Source organism: Macaca nemestrina, chromosome 10 (assembly GCF_043159975.1).
Source record: "Macaca nemestrina isolate mMacNem1 chromosome 10, mMacNem.hap1, whole genome shotgun sequence".
Classification (NCBI taxonomy): Eukaryota; Metazoa; Chordata; class Mammalia; order Primates; family Cercopithecidae; genus Macaca; species Macaca nemestrina.
Window position 1 is genome coordinate 56,983,263 of NC_092134.1, and position 19,530 is coordinate 57,002,792.

The 19,530-nt window shown below is 34.4% G+C and overlaps 1 protein-coding gene across 13 annotated transcripts in view; it reads left to right on the top strand.

The window, feature by feature from the left end:
• Positions 1-19,530, top strand: part of LOC105473327 (oxysterol binding protein like 8) — a 214,553-nt gene that overhangs the window by 168,687 nt on the left and 26,336 nt on the right. For all 13 annotated transcript variants that reach the window (XM_011727092.2, XM_011727093.2, XM_011727095.3 and 10 more), the window contains 8 exons: positions 731-934; positions 3,889-3,973; positions 5,894-6,065; positions 7,973-8,210; positions 8,800-8,984; positions 11,930-12,011; positions 12,316-12,414; positions 14,224-14,320. In XM_011727092.2, coding sequence (XP_011725394.2) covers positions 731-934; positions 3,889-3,973; positions 5,894-6,065; positions 7,973-8,210; positions 8,800-8,984; positions 11,930-12,011; positions 12,316-12,414; positions 14,224-14,320 — 1,162 coding nt within the window. The remainder of the gene's footprint in view (positions 1-730; positions 935-3,888; positions 3,974-5,893; positions 6,066-7,972; positions 8,211-8,799; positions 8,985-11,929; positions 12,012-12,315; positions 12,415-14,223; positions 14,321-19,530) is intronic.

Sequence of the window (19,530 nt, forward strand, 5' to 3'; positions counted from 1 at the left end):
ATTTCACTATTTTGAATTCACTGAATTGCATAGATACAATTTTAATAGGTGATGGAAATGGAAATTTATAGAAAAAGTAGTTTTAGACTTACTATTGACATAGCGTTAAACCCTAGGATAAGGAACATTTTATGAGAGTATAGGGATTCATGTAACTTGTATTTTAAAATATCCTCCAGTAAATTTATATGGCATACTTTATGTAATTACTGGGAACAAAGTAATTTGAATAAGGTAATTTTAGGGGCTAGGAGGAAATTATTTTCTCTTCCTACCGCTCACCAAATACTTAGGGAATGCCTAGTGTGTGCCAGCAGTGTTTTCAGCACTGTTGATGTGGTAAAGGGGAAAAATTATTTTAAGCAGAATCATCATATACACACAAATAAGATTATAGCCATGATCAATGTTACAAAAAGAAGAATCTCAGTACTAGGAAAGTATATTTTAATGGCCCCGACCTGGTCAGGGAGATTAGGAAAATTATTCTACTTAGTACACTATTTCGAAACTGTTGGCCTGTCTCTCACTAAAATTTAAGTGTCTTAGAAACAAGAGCCGTGTCATTTTCATGTCTGTTTGCTGTGCTTGCCATGTAGTGGCTTTTAAATAAAATATTTAAAGTGTGCATGTTATGGAAATTTTAGATTAAAACATCGTATTTGCAATTTTTTGGTTTGGACCTTGGAGAACAGATCTTCATTTTTAAAATAAATTTATCTTTCTGTAGATTCGTGGTACTCTAAAGAGCTGGACCAAGTTATGGTGTGTGTTGAAACCTGGGGTGCTACTGATCTATAAAACCCAAAAAAATGGTCAGTGGGTAGGAACAGTTCTTCTGAATGCCTGTGAAATCATTGAACGTCCATCAAAAAAGGATGGCTTTTGTTTCAAACTTTTCCATCCTTTGGAGCAATCTATTTGGGCAGTGAAGGTATGTAAGCGCTTGTTATATAGGTGAAAGGTAAAGATGATAATCCATGAATAGAACTGAGATAAATCAATCAAATGAGATTCGTCCTTTGCCAGGACTTATAAATCTGTTGTGCTTTCCAGTGCATTATTCCCCATTCTGCCTCTACTCACAACAAAATGTGCACCAAAAAGCTTTACCTTTGAGGTCTAACTTTTTATATTGCATCTTTTTATCTCTTTTGCCCTTGGGGATTCAATTTGTACTATGTTTTTCAGTTTGTAATTACTAACTCAGCTTTGTAACATTGTATTATATTTATTGTTGTTGGTTTTGTTTTGTTTCTCGCGGCCCGCCCCATGTTTTTTCTCTTTATCAAAATGGTAAGTAGAATTCCCTGGAACAGAAATTGCCTTTTTTTTTTTTTTTTTTTTTTTTTTTTTTGTGGTCTTTCCTGTAGTGATGCAAAGGTGTGATGGGAAGCCTATTATAAGCAGAAGCAATCTTATTTACTCTTTAAAAAAAATTTTTTTTTTACTTACTTACTCTTGAGAAAGAGACAGGTTTCTTTAAAGATGAAGCATTAATTTTTTTTATAACTGAAAAGCATTACTGTGGCTGGGTGCAGTGGCTCATTCCTGTAATCTCAGCACTTTGGTAGGCCAGGGCAGTTGGATCACTTGAGCTCAGGAGTTCGAGACCAGCCTGGGCAACATAGTGAAACCGCGTCTCTATAAAAAATACAAAAATTAGCCGAGTATGGTGACATGTACCTGTAGTCCCAGCTATTCAGGAGTCTGCGGTGGGAGGATCACTTGAGCTTGGGAGGTCAAGGAGGTTTCAGTGAGCCATGAGCATGCCACTGCACTTCAGCCTGTGCAACAGAGCAAGACCTTGTCTCAAAAAAAAAAGTATTATACTAACAGAATAAATGAGTCAAGTTTAAGTGGTTTTGTGTATGTATGTGTGTTTTTTAGGCAAGATTTTACTATCACCTAGGCTAGACTGCGGTGGCATGATCATTGCTCACTGCAGCCTGAACCTTCTGTGCTTAAGCAGTTCTCCCACCCCAGCCTCCCAAGTAGCTAGGACCACAGGCACATGCCACCATGCTCAGCTAATTTTTTAAAAAAAATTTTGTAGAGATGGGGTCTTTCTATGTTGCCCAGGCTGGTCTTGATTTCCTGGGCCCTCCTGCCTCAGCCTCCCAAAGTGCTGGGATTACAGATGTGAGCCACCATGCCTAGCCTAGTTTAAGTTTTTACAAAATGATCATTGCTTTAGTTTCTAAGAAGGCCAGTTATTGTAGAATAAAGAAGTTAGAATTTCTCCTTTAGGGAAAACCACCTCATCGAGATTACGGTTAACGAAAAGTAGCTTAATCCTTTTTGTGGGGCGGGGAGGGTATTGCTTAATAATGCAATATACATACACCTAGGAAAAAACTTGTACTTTTTAATCTTTATTTCAGTAGCCTGGAGTCACAGCAAGAATAAATTTGGGATTACCGAGTTAGTTCCATTCTGAGGTTAGGTGCTTCCCTCAGGGGAAAGAATTTAAACCCCCGAACCTCTGACATTTAAGCGATTCTCAAGTGGAGAAAATGACTTTCAAAACCTTTTTAAACAACAACAACAAAATATATGTATACATATACACATATACAAAAATACTATATATACACACATATGTGTGTATGTATATAAATATAGTATTCTACTACTCTTAGGAATTGCAAGCATTAAAATAAATTTTAAGCCATTAATGATTTTAATGTCAAATTTATAATATTTAATTCTTACTATTGGAAGAAGAGAGAAATCTGTATAATTATATAAATACTTCCCACAAGCAAAACCTACTTAGGATATTGTTTAAATATTTTGGAAGCCAGTGTTTATTATTAGGAAATAGTAACAGCTATGAGTTCATGTCAGGTACTTTAGTATTTTACATGAAATCATTTATTTAATTCTCATACCTATAAGGAAGATACAGTTTCTTCCCATTATACACATAAAGAGATTGAACTCTGTTTTTCTAGCATGGAGCCATGATTGAAACCCAGGCGGTCTGATTCCATGTCCCACTGTGTACTGGTTTTAGGAACTGGCCCATAAATTGTAAAGCTATTTGAAAATGCAGAATATTACGGTATTTGTTAAAGCCATATTAATTTTTTTTCTGTTTTCATTTTGAATCTACATCTTTACTTTCTGACATTTTATGCGTTTTGGAAATCTGTTTTGTTTTTTGACCTGATAACTTTAAAGAACCCTTTGAAAACAACTTAAAAATTAAGCTTTTGTATCAAAATTATATTTTAAATTCAGTACTTAGTTTCCTTTCTATTGTGTCTACCTAAGTTTAGCATTGGTGATATTAATTAGTGTTGGTATTGTATACTTATAAAACAACCCTAGCCAACAACAACAACAGAATGTCTTTTTCTTTCATGTTTCTGGAAAAATAAAATCAGCTTATATAGTTGGTGTTTAAAAACAGGTATATGTCATTGGTTTTAAAGTAGAGATTTATTTTTCCTTAGACCCAGTTAAAATTCATTTCTCTTTTTCTTTTGAATTATAATTCTATTTCCAGATGCTTTCTTTAGCCTTCTAGAAATTTAGTATTTCTTATCTCATTAGTTGTATCCATGGGATGGACATTGTTAAGTTAAAATTTGGTTTAATATGGTAAATTGCAGGTTCTTTTTAGTATGTAAGCAATATATAGAGGTAATATTTAAGTGATAATTAATTTGTTCAGTTTTCTGCTAAGGAGATATATTTGTTAGAAAATTTTTCTTAATACTTAACATTTGCATTATCAAGAATGATGAAATTAAAGCTTATTTGCTTTTAGATTATAATCCATACCTGATTTAGATTATTACAGATAATATTGGATAGTATAAAGCTGAGATCTCATAATACTTACTCTCTACCATTTATTTTGTTTATTTTGTTATTAAGGGTCCAAAAGGTGAAGCGGTTGGATCCATTACTCAGCCCTTACCTAGCAGTTATTTGATCATCCGAGCTACTTCAGAGTCAGATGGTAAGTATAGTTTTTGATGGATTGGATTTTGGTCTTCATTTTTAAGAGTTTTTTTATGCCACTTTGTATTATTCTGGGGAAATATATTTTTAGTATGGCATTTGCAGCAGAAGCATGGTAATCGTAAATTGCTTTGAATGCTAAATATATGAGTAACTTAATAGACAAATAGGGAAATCTGATAGAAAGGAAGCATTGTGTGATTTATCAATGAGTTAGCAGTTCAGAGTTTTCTTCTTCATCCTCCATGGACATATTAACACCTTTTAACTTGTTAGTGATCTTTATGGTAACTCATGTTTTATTTTAAAGATACATTTAATACTTTTTATATTTTACTACTAAATGTTACCATTTATGAGACATATACTGTTTTGTTTTGTTTTGTTTTTTTTTTACATAAGACATTCGAGTACAACATTTTTTATTCCTCCTTTAATACTTAATTCATGAAGCAAATATGGGGAGAGAAAAACTTAAGTGATATCAAGGTAGCTTTCAAATCTTAATAACAGATTTTGTCCTCACTTTCATGCTTTCATGTTTCGTAGTTTAGACAAGGTTGGTGTAGGGAATCTTGTAACCTTCCAAAGTTTACTTTTATCTGATGTTTTTTTGTTTGTTTGTTTGTTTTTGTGTTTGAGATGGAGTCTCGCTCTGTTGCCAGGCTGGAGTGCAGTGGCACGATCTCAGCTCACTGCAACCTCCGACTCCCTGGTACAAGCCATTCTCCTCTCTCAGCCTCCCAAGTAGCTGGGACTACAGGCACACGCCACCACGCCCAGCTAATTTTTGTATTTTTAGTAGAGGCAGGGTTTCACCATGTTGGTCAGGATGGTCCCACACTCGACCTCATGATCCGCTTGCCTTGGCCTCCCAAAGTGCTGGGATTACAGGCGTGAGCCACCACACCTGGCCTCAGATGATTTTTTTTTATTAAAATATAGGTATGAGCTTTCAATATGAAAATGCTTTACTTGACTGATACTCCCAGCAAATCTTGAAGTGATATATATGAAAATTAAGAGCCCCAAATATAAGTGAAAAGTTTTCTGCTAATTCACTTTTAAATTTTTATTTAAAAAATAAAACTATTAATGTTTCTCTTAACTAATATGGCAGTTAATAGTAGCATTTTCCTGACTTAAAAAGTTTCATACATACAAGTAGAATGGATGTTAATCTTAAGGATAGACCTTCTATTATCAAAAACAGTTACTTCAGATAGTTTGTTTATAGTAGAACCATAAATCCTCCAGTATATTTTATGTACCTTGCTTGATACCTTCAAATTATACTGCTTGTTAATGTCCTAAGATTTGAAAAATAAAGTATGTTTATTTTAGATTGGGTATACTTTCTTTCTTTTTTTTTTTTTTTTTTTTTTTTTTTGAGACGGAGTCTCGCTCTGTCACCCAGGCTGGAGTGCAGTGGCCGGATCTCAGCTCACTGCAAGCTCCGCCTCCCGGGTTCGGGCCATTCTCCTGTCTCAGCCTCCTGAGTAGCTGGGACTACAGGCGCCCGCCACCTCGCCCGGCTAGTTTTTTGTATTTTTTAGTAGAGACGGGGTTTCACCGTGTTAGCCAGGATGGTCTCGATCTCCTGACCTAGTGATCCGCCTGTCTCGGCCTCCCAAAGTGCTGGGATTACAGGCTTGAGCCACCGCGCCCGGCCAGATTGGGTATACTTTCTAATGCATGCTGTATACTATTCATTTATCAGTGGTTTGTACCTGCTTAGTATGTGAAAAGCATTTGGAAAACTGAAAGATTACATTAAAAAGTTCTAGCAGATGTTATGTTCAGATTAACTTTTCTAGTGCATGTTTCTCAAAGAAATAGTGGTAACAGGGTAAGTTAAGATGCATGCTAGTTTCATAGTTTTAAAAATTATACTGCTTATGAATCTGTGTTCATTTAGGAAGGTGCTGGATGGACGCTTTGGAGCTGGCTTTGAAATGTTCTAGTCTTCTTAAACGTACAATGATCAGAGAAGGAAAGGAACATGACCTAAGCGTTTCATCAGATAGCACACATGTAACTTTCTATGGCTTACTACGTGCTAACAATCTCCACAGTGGTGACAACTTCCAGTAAGTAGATATTGCCACTGATTTGGTAATGTTTCAGAGACTGTGCTGTTCACAAAATTAGTTGGCAGGCCTAGAATTTTAGTAGTGTATCTAGGACTGAAATTCACATATCTTCCTGTTATATGGCCTAAGACTGGCTTAAAATTTGTTTAGCTGCTGTAATCAGGTGTAGAAATGTATTTCCTTAGGGATTCCAGCCAATGTGATTTACTTTATCTTTCCCAAATATAGCCATGCTAATTATTCACCTTGTCTGTGCATGATGTTCCTTCTATTAAGAATGATTTCTGCCTGATCTTCAAGATCAGTCTCAAATATTACATCATATGTGAAGCTTTATAACTATGAGACATAATCTGTCTTTCTATAGAGTAACACGTTTTTAGTAATGGCACTGGACTTACTCTACCTGGTATTTGTGAAATTCATTTATATCCTGTTTGGAATGAAACTGTATCCTATTTGTGGTTTTATTCCCTGAAGCATTTATTGTAGTTAACACTGAAAAAGCATTTCTCCAAGGAAACTGGGCAGTAGTGCAAAGACTTTCTTGAGATTCAGGTCTTTTTGTTGCTTTGCAGGAAAAACATCAGACTTTTCCATTTCCTCCCTTTCCCCACCCCTTGGCTTCTGCTCTGTAGTTACTTTCATCAGCATTGAGTTTGCTCTTCTCAAAGTTAGACTGCTATTCTCCTCTTCTCCATGTAGCCTGATTTAAACATTTCTTCCCTATCCTTTTGCCTGTTTCTTTTTTTTTCTCTCTCTGTATTACTTTAAAAAAATGTTTAGAGCCAGGGTCTCACTCTGTTGCCCAGGCTGCAGTGCAGTGACACAGTCATAGCTCACCGTAACCTGGAACTCCTGGGCTCAAGCTGATCTTCCAGTCTCAACCTCCCCAGTAGCTAGAACTACAGACCTGTATTACCACACTGAGCTGGCTTGCTTATTTATTTATTTATTTATTTATTTATTTATTTATTGAGACATAGTCTCACTATGTTGCCCAGGTTTTTTGGGGTTTTTTTTCTTTTGTTCCCCACTCTCTTGAAAATCTCCATTACCTGACCTTTTATCTTATTTCTTTGCAGACCTACAATATGGAGCTTTATCTTAATCCCAAATACCTGGTGCCTGAGTGAGATAGGATGGAATGGGGTGGGCTACTGACAGAGGAATGGGTATTTGCTGGAACCTCTTTCCAAGACTTTCCCCTTTTTGTACAGACTATTTACCCTAATCACTTTAAGTGAGAATAGGGTAGATTCAGCAAAACTTACTTGATTTTAGTCCATAGGTTCATTTCCTTCAGCTGAAATTTTCATTTTTAATTCTCTGGATTTTTGCTCAGGATTAAACCTTTCAGACGGATAGAATTTAATATAATTGTTTACCATTTACCATTTTCATATCTTTTTCTTGGGCTCATGAGGTGACTTTGGAAACCTCCATATACGGGTGGAAAGTCATAATTTATTTGAGTTCAGTTGAGAATCGGATTATCTGGACCTGCATTTTTTCTTAATACCATAGGTGACAGTGAGATTGATGGAAGTGTTGCTGTTTGAAAAACTAAGAAAAATATCTAGCAAGAAGTCTAAAATTTTGGTTTTGGAAGATTTTAGTCCCAATTGGTAGAGAGGCAAAGAGCTCAGAGTATCATCTTTTCACATTTCTCCAGGTTTTTAACTTTTCTATGCCTCTGTTTACTAATCTGTAAAATGAGAATAATAATATTACCTATCTCATAGGGTTATTTTGAAGATTAAGTGAATTAACACTATGTAAAACACTTAGAACACTGTCTGGCACATAGTAAATTCTCAATAAATGTTGTATATAATTTTTATTTATGAATTGAGCATTCTTAACATCCTTTATTCTTCCTCCTAAAAATTCTTTCCCTTAAGGTTAAATGATAGTGAAATTGAACGACAACATTTTAAGGACCAAGATATGTATTCTGATAAATCTGATAAAGAAAATGATCAAGAACATGATGAGTCTGACAATGAAGTGATGGGGAAAAGTGAAGAAAGTGACACAGATACATCAGAAAGACAAGATGACTCATATATCGAACCCGAGCCTGTTGAGCCTTTAAAGGAGACTACCTACACTGAACAGAGCCATGAAGAACTTGGAGAGGTAGAAGTCTGTTATTTTTAGAGATTCTGAATTTTCATATTCTTGGGAGTTGTTAAATGAAATTGAAGATATTATTTGCTTCATCTATTGCCTATTTTTCTGTGATAGAATGTGATATTTTAAAAGTTGCACACATATGAAATATATTAGGATTTACAAACAACTAAACACAAATACTCACATAAATACCAATATATTCCATTAAATTTAAAGTTTACATTTTCTTCAAGCTTGATTTTGAAGTAGGATATTGCTTGATGTCATTGCCAGTGCAAAGTAAGTTGCAAGGAAGCATGAGTTTATAACTTTGTTATTGCCAGTGCATCATGGAAGTAAATGCAGTGTAAAATAATAGGCTATAATATTTTTCTACTGGATCTCTTGTATATATTGTTCACTTTGATGTCTTTTTCAGCTACCCTTTTTACCTAAGTTTTATAGCTATAGATTTTATTACTTTTTGTTTCCACATTTAAAGAATGCTTGGAGTAGTCCTGAAAAGAATTCATATTTTCAGCATTAGCTGGCTTGTTTACATATCTGTCTGAAATAAATGTAATGTTTTGGTAATTTTCATTAATTGATAAAGGCAGGTGAGGCTTCTCAAACAGAAACTGTGTCTGAAGAAAACAAAAGCCTTATCTGGACACTATTGAAACAAGTCCGTCCTGGCATGGACCTATCCAAGGTGGTTCTGCCTACATTTATTTTGGAACCCCGTTCTTTCCTGGATAAACTTTCAGATTACTACTATCATGCAGATTTCCTCTCTGAGTAAGTAGATTCTTATTTCTTAAAATAGACAATACTTCATGATTTTAGAAGCTGTCAAGAGTACTATTTTCAATTATCATTCCTTTCCAAAATCAGGCTCTAATGACACATCACTCTGTGTTCTCTACCACTTCTTAGTAAGAAGCATATTTAATACTTTGCTATAATGTTACCGTTTATGAAGTGAAATTGAGATATCATAAGCTTGAGGAAAACAAGAATTCTACCCTTTACTGAACACTGGTGTTATAGGCTCCTTAACCTCAGTTCACTAACCTAACACAGAGAGAGGTGATTGGCATCATTTGTTCTCCTCTATGAAAGCCCTTGTTCAGTCCCATCCTGGGGCCTCTGTTTTTGCTCATACTTACCTGTCTGCATGCTTGTGAGGTATGTATGGCTTACCAGAACTAAAATGCCGTGCCAGTTGCTAGCTTTTGGAACAAATCCTTCTTTTCTTTGCTTCTGAAGCTGCCAGCTGATCCTGAGTAATTTTGAAGAAGGCACACCTAAAGGAGGCAGAGGAGGTGCTGTCCACCTCTGTCCCAGCAATTTCTTGGAAAACCAGTAAACTTTGCAAGGAACAGCAACTTTGTGTCCATGCTTCCAATTCTTACTTACCTGATGCCCCTATTCTACCAATAATAGTGTTTCAAGGCACTGTGCTTTCTATGCCACTGATATCTGGCCCTGTGACCTGATTTTTAGAATCTTTATCGATACTAGTTTCTGTCTATAAATTTCATGAGCGAACATTGAAAAAAATAATAAGCTGAGTCAAAAGATAATCGATAAACTGGGAAATTTTTGCAAATTTCATCCTAGACAAAATGCTTAACCTCCCTAAAAAAAGCTTTTAAAATTTGAATGAAAATGATTCTATAGAAAAGGAAACCTATAGAAAAAGGAGTGGAAGAAATTACCGGGCAGTTGGAAAATGAAGAAATAGGAACAGTCCTTAAACATGTAAAAACCTCATGCAAAATAAGGAAAATGTACATTTGAATTATAGTAAGTTATTGTTGTTTTTCCATCACATTGACAAAAAGTCAAAAATCTTTTATATCCTAGTTCTAATATCTTCTGCACTTTTATCTGTCTGGAAATTCATTTCTCTCAGAATATAAGGCAAATTCCTGTGAATCACAAGATCTTGAGAGATGCCCCCTGTCCCAAATAGAAAGATTGTACTTTTCTGGCATTACACACTGTTGCCAAGGTTGTGTTGGCAACCAGGGGTGATCATGCACTACCATGCGCAGTGCAGACTAGCACAGCACCCTGAAGGTAATCTGGCAGTATTTACCAAAAGTATAGATGCATTCATCATTTGATACACTAATCTCACTTCTGGGAATAACTCCTACAGATATAATGCCACATATACAGAATGGCATATACACAAGATCGTTGCAGCAGTGTTTGTAATAATAAAACATTAGATATAACTCCAGTGTCCAGCACAGTGTACTGATTAAATAATATGTGACACATCCACCCATATAAGGAAGAATTCCATAAACTGATCTGGAGGGACCTCCAGAATTGTGTGTGAAAAAAGCAAGGTGTACAGAAGAGTATGTATAGTTTGCAAACCTTTTTGAAGAAAAACAGGACTGTTTATTTATATATGCTTGTTTATGCCTAAAGAAAACTTAGAAGGAAACTTTTTTTAAAAGTTACCTATAGAAGGTAAGTAGGAACAGTGTGGAGAGATGGGGCAGTAACAAGACATGTGTACCTCTTTATATTGCTTTGACTTTTGAACTATATATATTTAATTTTAAAACAAAATTGCAGAATAAGGGAATTTAAACCAAGATGGACAGAGAGCAATCAGAGGGTTGCTACTCCAGAAAAACACAAGCTTTCAACTTAGCACAATTGTCAATAAGCCTAGGTCTGTGCTCTTCTGTCTCACATCTCATTTTTTAAAAAATCACCACATTGGACTGTCAGACATGCTTGTGAAACATAAATGCCTTTTTGTAAATAAGGGTATAGTAACTACATTACAAACAGAAAACAACAATAACAAAAACAACTTCTCAGTAAAATTTACTTCAGACATACACAATCAGGTTTTTGCAATGATTACAACAACAGCAGAATTGTATGGGGGGCAGCTGAGTCATGGCTCCTACAAACTTCTTTAAAATGAAAATTACTCTTTGATTATCCATTATTCTGGTTGAGTTTTTATTCTGGAAAATCAGTTGATAGTACACAAGAGCAGGTTGAAGAATAAAAATAGGTTAAAACCTTCTGTATTGATTTAATTGTTTTGACTCTGCTTCTTATTTGTAATTTGAAACTTCTGTGTTTTGTACTAAGGACTGCATACCCATAAAATCCTATATTTAGATAAGTACTTTGCACAAAAGAAGCTAACGTCAACGTATGTCCTCCCCTACATGCACTACAGCACCCACCAGTTACCATTGATCTACTCTAACATCAACAACTGAGAATGGACTCAACCAAGTAAACATTAGTCCTTCACTGACATATGAGGCTGAAGACTTCTATCAGAATTGTTAATGAGGCTGCTTGGCCACTGCCTATCATTGCAAATGCTAGAAATCACACAGTGCATGAATCCAAAATCCATTTTTATTTTTTTCAATCACAATTTTCACAGAGCCACTAACAACATCTCAGGTTCTGCAGAATCCCAATTCAGAAACCTTGGTTTGGAGAGTTTCCAAAATCTACTTTAGCGAAGACCCGGGCAGTGTACCAAAGAATGGGAAAATGTGACCAGGTTAAGAAAAACAGAAATGGATTTACATGGTTGAAAATTGATTACATGCTTGTTTTGTCATCCATTTAAAATAAGAATTATGTTTTCCAATCATATTTCATACTCAGTTATTAGTTAATAAATGTGAGAGAGAATTTGTGATTTATTTTGTAAAATTTTTATTTACCATTTTGTGTTTTAGGGCTGCTCTTGAAGAAAATCCTTATTTCCGTTTGAAGAAAGTAGTGAAATGGTATTTGTCAGGATTCTATAAAAAGCCAAAGGTAATGTTTGTTTGTATTTTATTGTCTTTAGTGTTTTATGAGTGCTTTATATTTTATGTAATCTGTAGATTGTTAACAATTACATTACTGGGCTTCTTTGACTTAGCAAAATTGCAGAATACCTGATGATTTAGACCTGTATTATGATTGCAGTCGTTTAATTTTATTTAATGTAAATTTTATTTACTCTGAAATTTTATAAGGATGGTTCCCACATGGTACAGTTAAACCCATTTTGACTAGTTTAAGCTATTTTGAATCCTTTGTATTTGTAATTTGAAATTGCATTTTTTTTTTAAACCAGGGACTGAAGAAACCTTATAATCCTATACTTGGTGAGACTTTTCGTTGTTTATGGATTCATCCCAGAACAAACAGCAAAACTTTTTATATTGCTGAACAGGTATTAGAAATGCATGTATGGAAACAAAACTTATCTGGAAGTTACTGGAATATTTTTATAGAAAATATTTACTCAGTAAACTCACTATTATTTAGCCTTTCTTACTTGTGCACATTTGGTAAACATTTAACCTTTTAGTATTAAATACTACTAAATGTCATATTCATAGGTATTATTATTACACTCATGGAATCCTTTGACCAAAAATAAATATTTATTTTTCCTTTGCTATACCCCCTGCCCTTTTTTTAATGTTTATTTTTTGGCCAAACTCGTATTTCCAAAACAACTTTTGATCATGCTCAGAATTATTCAGTGGTGTGGCATTCATTTGTCTGGCATTCAAAGTCCTCTATATCTTTTCCAAATTTATCTCAAATTAATACCTTTCTAGTTCTCCACAGTAGTCAAACCTGTGCAGTTCATGACTAGGTAACCTGATCTCACACTTTCTTACCTCATTTTTAAATTTAATTCTCCCACTCCAGTATTTCTTCTTAGCTATTCTTTATCAAAACAAACCCTGACTCACTTATCCTTCATGATCCAAATGACTGCAGCTCCCAGTGATTTTTCCCTTCTCAAACTTCTGTATTGTTTTTGTGATTATCCATTAAGCTATTATTTTAACATTCGTATCATTTACCTTTTTACAGAATATTTATTTTCCTAATTGAATTGTTAGCTTCTTTAATTCCCTCTTCTCCCCTGTGATACCTCTCTTTTTGTTGTATACAGACAGAAAATATTTTAGTTTTTAAACTTTCATTAATTTGAACTCATATACATCCATAATCATGACTTTCAGTCTTCTGTCTGCATAAACTTGAGGAATATGACATTCTCTTTCAATAACAGTGGCTCCTTTTTATGGTAATTCTCACTTTGAGTGTAAGGAGAATGAGAAGACCGTGTATTCTTTGGAAAACCTTCTTCTAGAGGTTTTGATAACCCCCTCAAGTCAAAACCACTCATCTATATTAAATTTTTTAAAAGTCAATGATTTAATTCTTCATGAAATTAAGAAGCTTGAGATGCTGATTTTAGTTTGTCTCATATAAGAGAACATAAGAGGTAAATATATTGTTGAAGTCATTAGATTATTAAATAACGTGTTTTTTATTTTTGTTTCTTATAGTCATTCAGTAATCCATATGAAGACTAATCACTATATTAGTTATCAATTGCTGTCTAAAAAATTACTGCCAAAACTGAATGAGTTAAAGCAGTATTTATTATCTCATATGATGAGGTTCAGGAGTCCGAGATCTGCTTAGCTGGGTGGTTCCGGCTCAGGATTTCTAATGAGCTTGCAGTCAAACTGTCAGCCAGCTTTGCAGTCATCTACAGGCTTGACTGGACAGGAAGATTCATGTCCAGGTTCATCACATGACTGTTGACAGAAGAACTCAGTTCCTCATCACATAGGCCTCTCTATAGGGTTTTTCACAATCTCAAAGATGGCTTTTCAGAACTAACGATTGAGAGATCGGCAGAGAGAGCCCCCAACGTGGAAGGTGCTTTGTAACCTAATTTCAGAAATTACATAGTATCACTTCCACACAAACCAATTTCAGTACAATATAAGAGGGGCCTATGTGAATACCAGGAGTGTAGGTCTCACTAGGAGACAGGAAGCTGGTTACTATAACCATCAATATTTAATTTTACTGCTTATTAAATGTTTTTTCTTACTCATTATAAGACTTGAACTTTTGATAATGGCACAATAATATGCTTATCTTTTTATACTTTATATAAACATGTTTTTATATTTTATATATGCATGTTTTTTCTTGTGTTTGATAGGTGTCCCATCATCCACCAATATCTGCCTTTTATGTTAGTAATCGAAAAGATGGATTTTGTCTTAGTGGTAGTATCCTGGCTAAGTCCAAGTTTTATGGTGAGTTTCCCCCTGTCCCAACTTGCACCCATTCCTGGGAGGTATTATTTTCCGGTGAGCTTTTATTTAGTAAGTGTCATGGGCTATTTGCAACATGGAGTTTGTCATTTTAAATATCATCTTTCCTTGAATAATGGCTTTTTTCTGCCCACTCATAAAGGTGTGGCTTATGTATTCATCACATATATGTAAATATATCATAAACATCACTTATGAAAAGACAGAATGATTGCCCATTATAGCCCTTTAGTGCATAAAGTATTTCTTTTGCCTTTAGTCTGACCAGTTTTTTGTGTTTCATCTCAGTGTATCTAAGGGATCAGTCTTTCTATTGTAGTCTTTGAACAGAGAGGAAGAATTCAAGTATGTTTAGGAGACCTGGCCCAGGGTCAATCGGTAAATATATTTAACTTTGGACTAAATAACATACCAAAAAAAACTGTTTGCAAAGTACAAGGGAAAATAGAGAAAAGGTTATAGTAGGAAACATTAATACAAAAACTTTGACAGTTCAAACAAATCATTGCCAAAGCTATATACCAGTAAAACATATATAACCTTAAAATGCTTTTATATAGTGTTTTAAAATGTTTAAATGAAGAACAATTAAATTTCAACCAAAGAATTTTAAACCTGAGTGAAAAAAATTATTATGATAAAAAAGGAAAAATAAAGTATGTAAACAGAAATCCAAGGTTTGGTTACCTGAGCATGTGGTGAGCCATAGTTAAGTCTGCCACAGGGATATCTAAGAGTAGTTTTTGATCAGGAACCTGGTATGTGTTATATTTCTTCAAGGTATCTTTTATTTCCCTTGATGTTTGTTTTCATTTGGTTTTGGGGTTTTTTTTGTTTTGTTTTTTTAACCTTGTTTTGTTTAAGATGGTGATTGCTTGTTTTTTTTTTTCCCCTTAAGTTTATATGTATTTTGTATTTGATATATTTCTTACCTACTTCACCTTTCATCCCTCCATTCTTCTACCCTGACTATAGTATAAATGGCTTTTCTGAGTGTGTGTTCTAACTTTATAGAAATTTTTATTGAGTACAAGGTGCATAGCTTGCTTTCTGGGATTACTTCATCAGTGGGCCTTTTTTCTGTGTTATGGTACAATTTATATACATCAGAGCTATCTGTTCCTTTATAATTTGAAAGAGTCTATTAAATCTAGAATGAATTTAAGATTGTCAGAATTGGTTAACCTATAGGTAAATTCAAAAGACATTTTTTCTTATTTTTTCCTTTTAATACATGTAACTGTTCAAAACAGAAATGTCAGCATTATCTTGTGAGTTTTATAACATATGCAGATTTAACACACGTAACTGTAGTATATAAGCCTGGAAGAGAATGAACCTAGAAGTAGTAAAATTTTCTTTTCTATATAAAGTGGTAAAAGATTAACTGTAAGTGAGTACAATGGCACAATCTCGACTCACTGCAACCTCTGCCTCCCGGGTTCAAGCAATTCTCCTGCCTCAGCCTCCCTAGTACCTGGGATTACAGGTACCCACCACCACGCCCAGCGAATTTTTGTATTTTTAGTAGAGATGGGGTTTCACCATGTTGGTCAGGCTGGTCTTGAACTCCTGCCCTCAAGTGATCCACCCGCCTCAGCCTCCCAAAGTGCTGGGATTACAAGCATGAGCCACTGCACCCAGCCAACTGTGACATTTTGAAGATAAATATTGTAATCCCTAAAGCAGTGGTTCTCCTCAGGAGACATTTGGCAATCTCTGAAGACATTTTGGGTTCTCACAGTTGGGAGATCCAGTAGGTAGATGCCAGAAATGCTGCTAAACATCCTACAATGCACAGGATAACTCCCTACAACAAATAATTATCCGGTCCCCTAAATGTCAGGAATGCTACCATTGAGAAGCCCTACACTAGAGCAAACACACACGAAGAAAAATCACCACCAAAAGGTATAGGCAAAAAGTCAGTAAGAAAATTAAAATGAAATTATTTGAAAATTTTAAACAATAGTTTAAATAATTTATAAAAGAAACAGGAAAGCCCAATCAAGGAACAAAAATCAGAGGGGACAGATAGAAAACACATAGCAAAATGATAGACCAAAACCCAATAATATGATTGTATCAGTCTTAATGGCCCAAATAATCTCATAAGACAGTGATTATCAGATTAGCTAAAACAGCAAGGACCAACATACCTTAAATGTAGACACACAAATAGGTTGAAAGTAAGTGGAAAGTAGGCCGAGCATGGTGGCTCAGTCCTGTAATACCAGCACTTTGAGAGACCAAGGTGGGTGAATCACCTGAGGTCAGGAGTTCCATACTAGCCAGGCCAAAATGTAGCCTGTTTCTACTAAAAATACAAAAATTAGCTGGGCATGGTGGTATACACCTGTAATCCCAGCTACTCGGAGTGCTGAGGCAGGAGAATCACTTGAACCCGGGAAGCAGAGGTTGCTGTGAGCTGAGATCATACCACTGCACTCCAGCCTGGGCAACAAGAGCAAGATTCTGTCTCAAGAAAGGAAAAAAAAAAAAAAAGAAAGTAAATGGAAAGTAAAAGTTAAAAGCTAAACTATGCAAGTATTAAGTACAAGTAGAGTTGAGTGAGTATATTAATAAAATAGATTTCAAGACAAAAACATGTTAATAGAGATAAAGAACATTTCATAATGAAATAAAAAGGTTCAGTTCTTCAGGATAACATAATAATCATAAATGCCTATGTACCTAAGCATAGAACTTCAATATGAAGCAAAAACAGAATTAAAAGAGACAGAAATTTGAAATGGGCAGATTTTCTTAAGAGATACGAATTACCACGGCTGACCCAAGTAGTGGTGTAAAATTGTAATACTCTTATATCAGATAAATTGATTTAGTAATTTAAAATCTTTCTTCAAGGATATACTCCAGGCCCAGATGTCTTGAGTTCTTCTAAAGATTTAAGGCAGAAATAACAGTTCTACAGAATTTTTGGCAGAAAATAGAAGAAAAAACAGTCCTCAGATCATTTTATGAGGCCAAGATTATCCTGATCCCCAAACCAGAGATTACAAGAAAATAAACTACAGATCTAATATCCTTTATGAACATACATGCAAAAATTCTTAAGTAGTAACAAATCAACATATAGGAAGAATAATATATGGACATATACATATAAGTAAAAGTATCATGATCAATATATTAAAAGAATAATATGATGAAATGGATTTTGTCTCGGGAATACAAGGTTGGTTTATCATCTGATAAAAATGTAATTTACCATATTAATAGAATAACAGAGAAGAAAAGTATGATTTCAATAGATACGGAAAAATGATTTGACAGAATTCAACACCTATTTATTTCTTAGTCCTCAAGAAACTAGGACTAGATTAAAGGCATCTATGAAAAATACATAGCCAACTTCATACTTTTAGGGTGAAAACTGAATAATTTCTACCTAAGATCAAGAGCAAGGCAAGGATGTTTACTCTCATTACTTCTATACATAATTGTATTAGAGGTCCTAGCCAATGCAGTAGGCAAATTAAAGGGAAAAATAGCATACTGATTGAAAGGAGGAAGATAAGCCGTTTATATACCAGATTATATAGAAAATCTTCAAGAATATACAAAAAAAAGCTCATATAACTAATAAGTGAATTTAGTAAGGTCTCAAGATGCATGGTCAAAATAGAAAAATTAGTCATATTTCTATATACTAGAAATGAATACTTGCAGAAGTGTGTGTATATATATATATATATATATATATTTTTTTTTTTTTTTGAGACAGTGTCTTACTATGAGGGATCCTCTCATCTCAGCCTCCTGAGTAGCTGGGATTACAGGCACACATCACCATGCCTGGCTCAGAATGAAATTTAAAAACAACTCCAATTATAATAGCATCCAAATAATATATTTAAAAATAAATTTAATAAAAGATGTAAGTCCTATATACTGAAGACTAAAACATCGCTGAGGAAAATTAAAGAAGATCCAAATAAATGGATAGATAGACTATGTTTATATATTGAGATATTTAATATTAAGATAATAGAGCTCCATTAATTGAGCCATAGACTCAATGCAATCCTAATCATAATCTTGGCAGGCTTTTTTGAAGATATTGGCAAGTTGACTCTAAAATTACTTTGAAAAGCCAAGGACCCAAAACAGCCAAACAATTTTGAAAAAGAACAAGAGGTCTTTCACTGCCTAATTTTAGTATAAGGCTAAGGTAATCATTACAGTGTGGAATTGATGTAATGGTAGATATATAAATTAATGGAATGGAATAGAGTTCAGATGTAGACCTGTACACATGGTCAAATGTTTTTTGACGTGGGAGAAATGATTGTCCAGAGTTAAACATGCATGTACCGTAAACTCAGAAATTCCACTCCTAGGTATTTACCCATGAAAAAATGAAAATAGATGGCTACATAAAGACTTGTACATAAATATTCTTAAGTATACACAACATTATTCATAATAATCCAGGACTAAACACAACTTAAGGACCATCAACTAGTAAGGAAATGTCACAACTACAGAATGCTAACTAACAATAAAAAGGAATAGAATTCTTATACAACAATGTGGGTGAACCTGAAAGACATTGTGCTAATTGAAGGAAGTAAAACATAGCAAGCTACATCTTCTATAATGCCATCTGTACAGAATTCTAGAATAGGTAAAGCCAGTGATTTAAAATGGACCAGTGGTTTCCTGGGGCTGAGGGAAAGGATTGACTGCTCAGGGGCAAGGAGGAACTTTTTGGGGATAATGGGAAGTTCTGTATCTTGATTGTGGTGGTGGTTATATCACTCTGCAATTTCCAAAACTCGAATTTCACACTTAAAATGGGTTAGTTACTATATGTAAATTTATACTTAAGTAAAACTGAGAATAGAAGGAGAGAAAATGCATACAGGAGAAAACTTAGAAGAAATTACCATAGTATTTTATTGTTGACTATATTTTGGTGCTTTATATTTTTTATTTTTCTAAATTGTCTATAGGATTATTATATCAATTATAAGCATTTAAAGCTTGAGATTTGTAAAGTAATGTGACTTACAGCTAAAAAATAATAGTTTTATTCAAAAAAGAAAATTAGGCTATTCGGCGAAACAGTGTTTTATTGATATTAAGTATTCTCCATGTTTTCTCATTTTCTTATAACTCTCATAAAATAGGCTGGGTGCAGTGCCTCATGCCTGTAATCCCAGCAC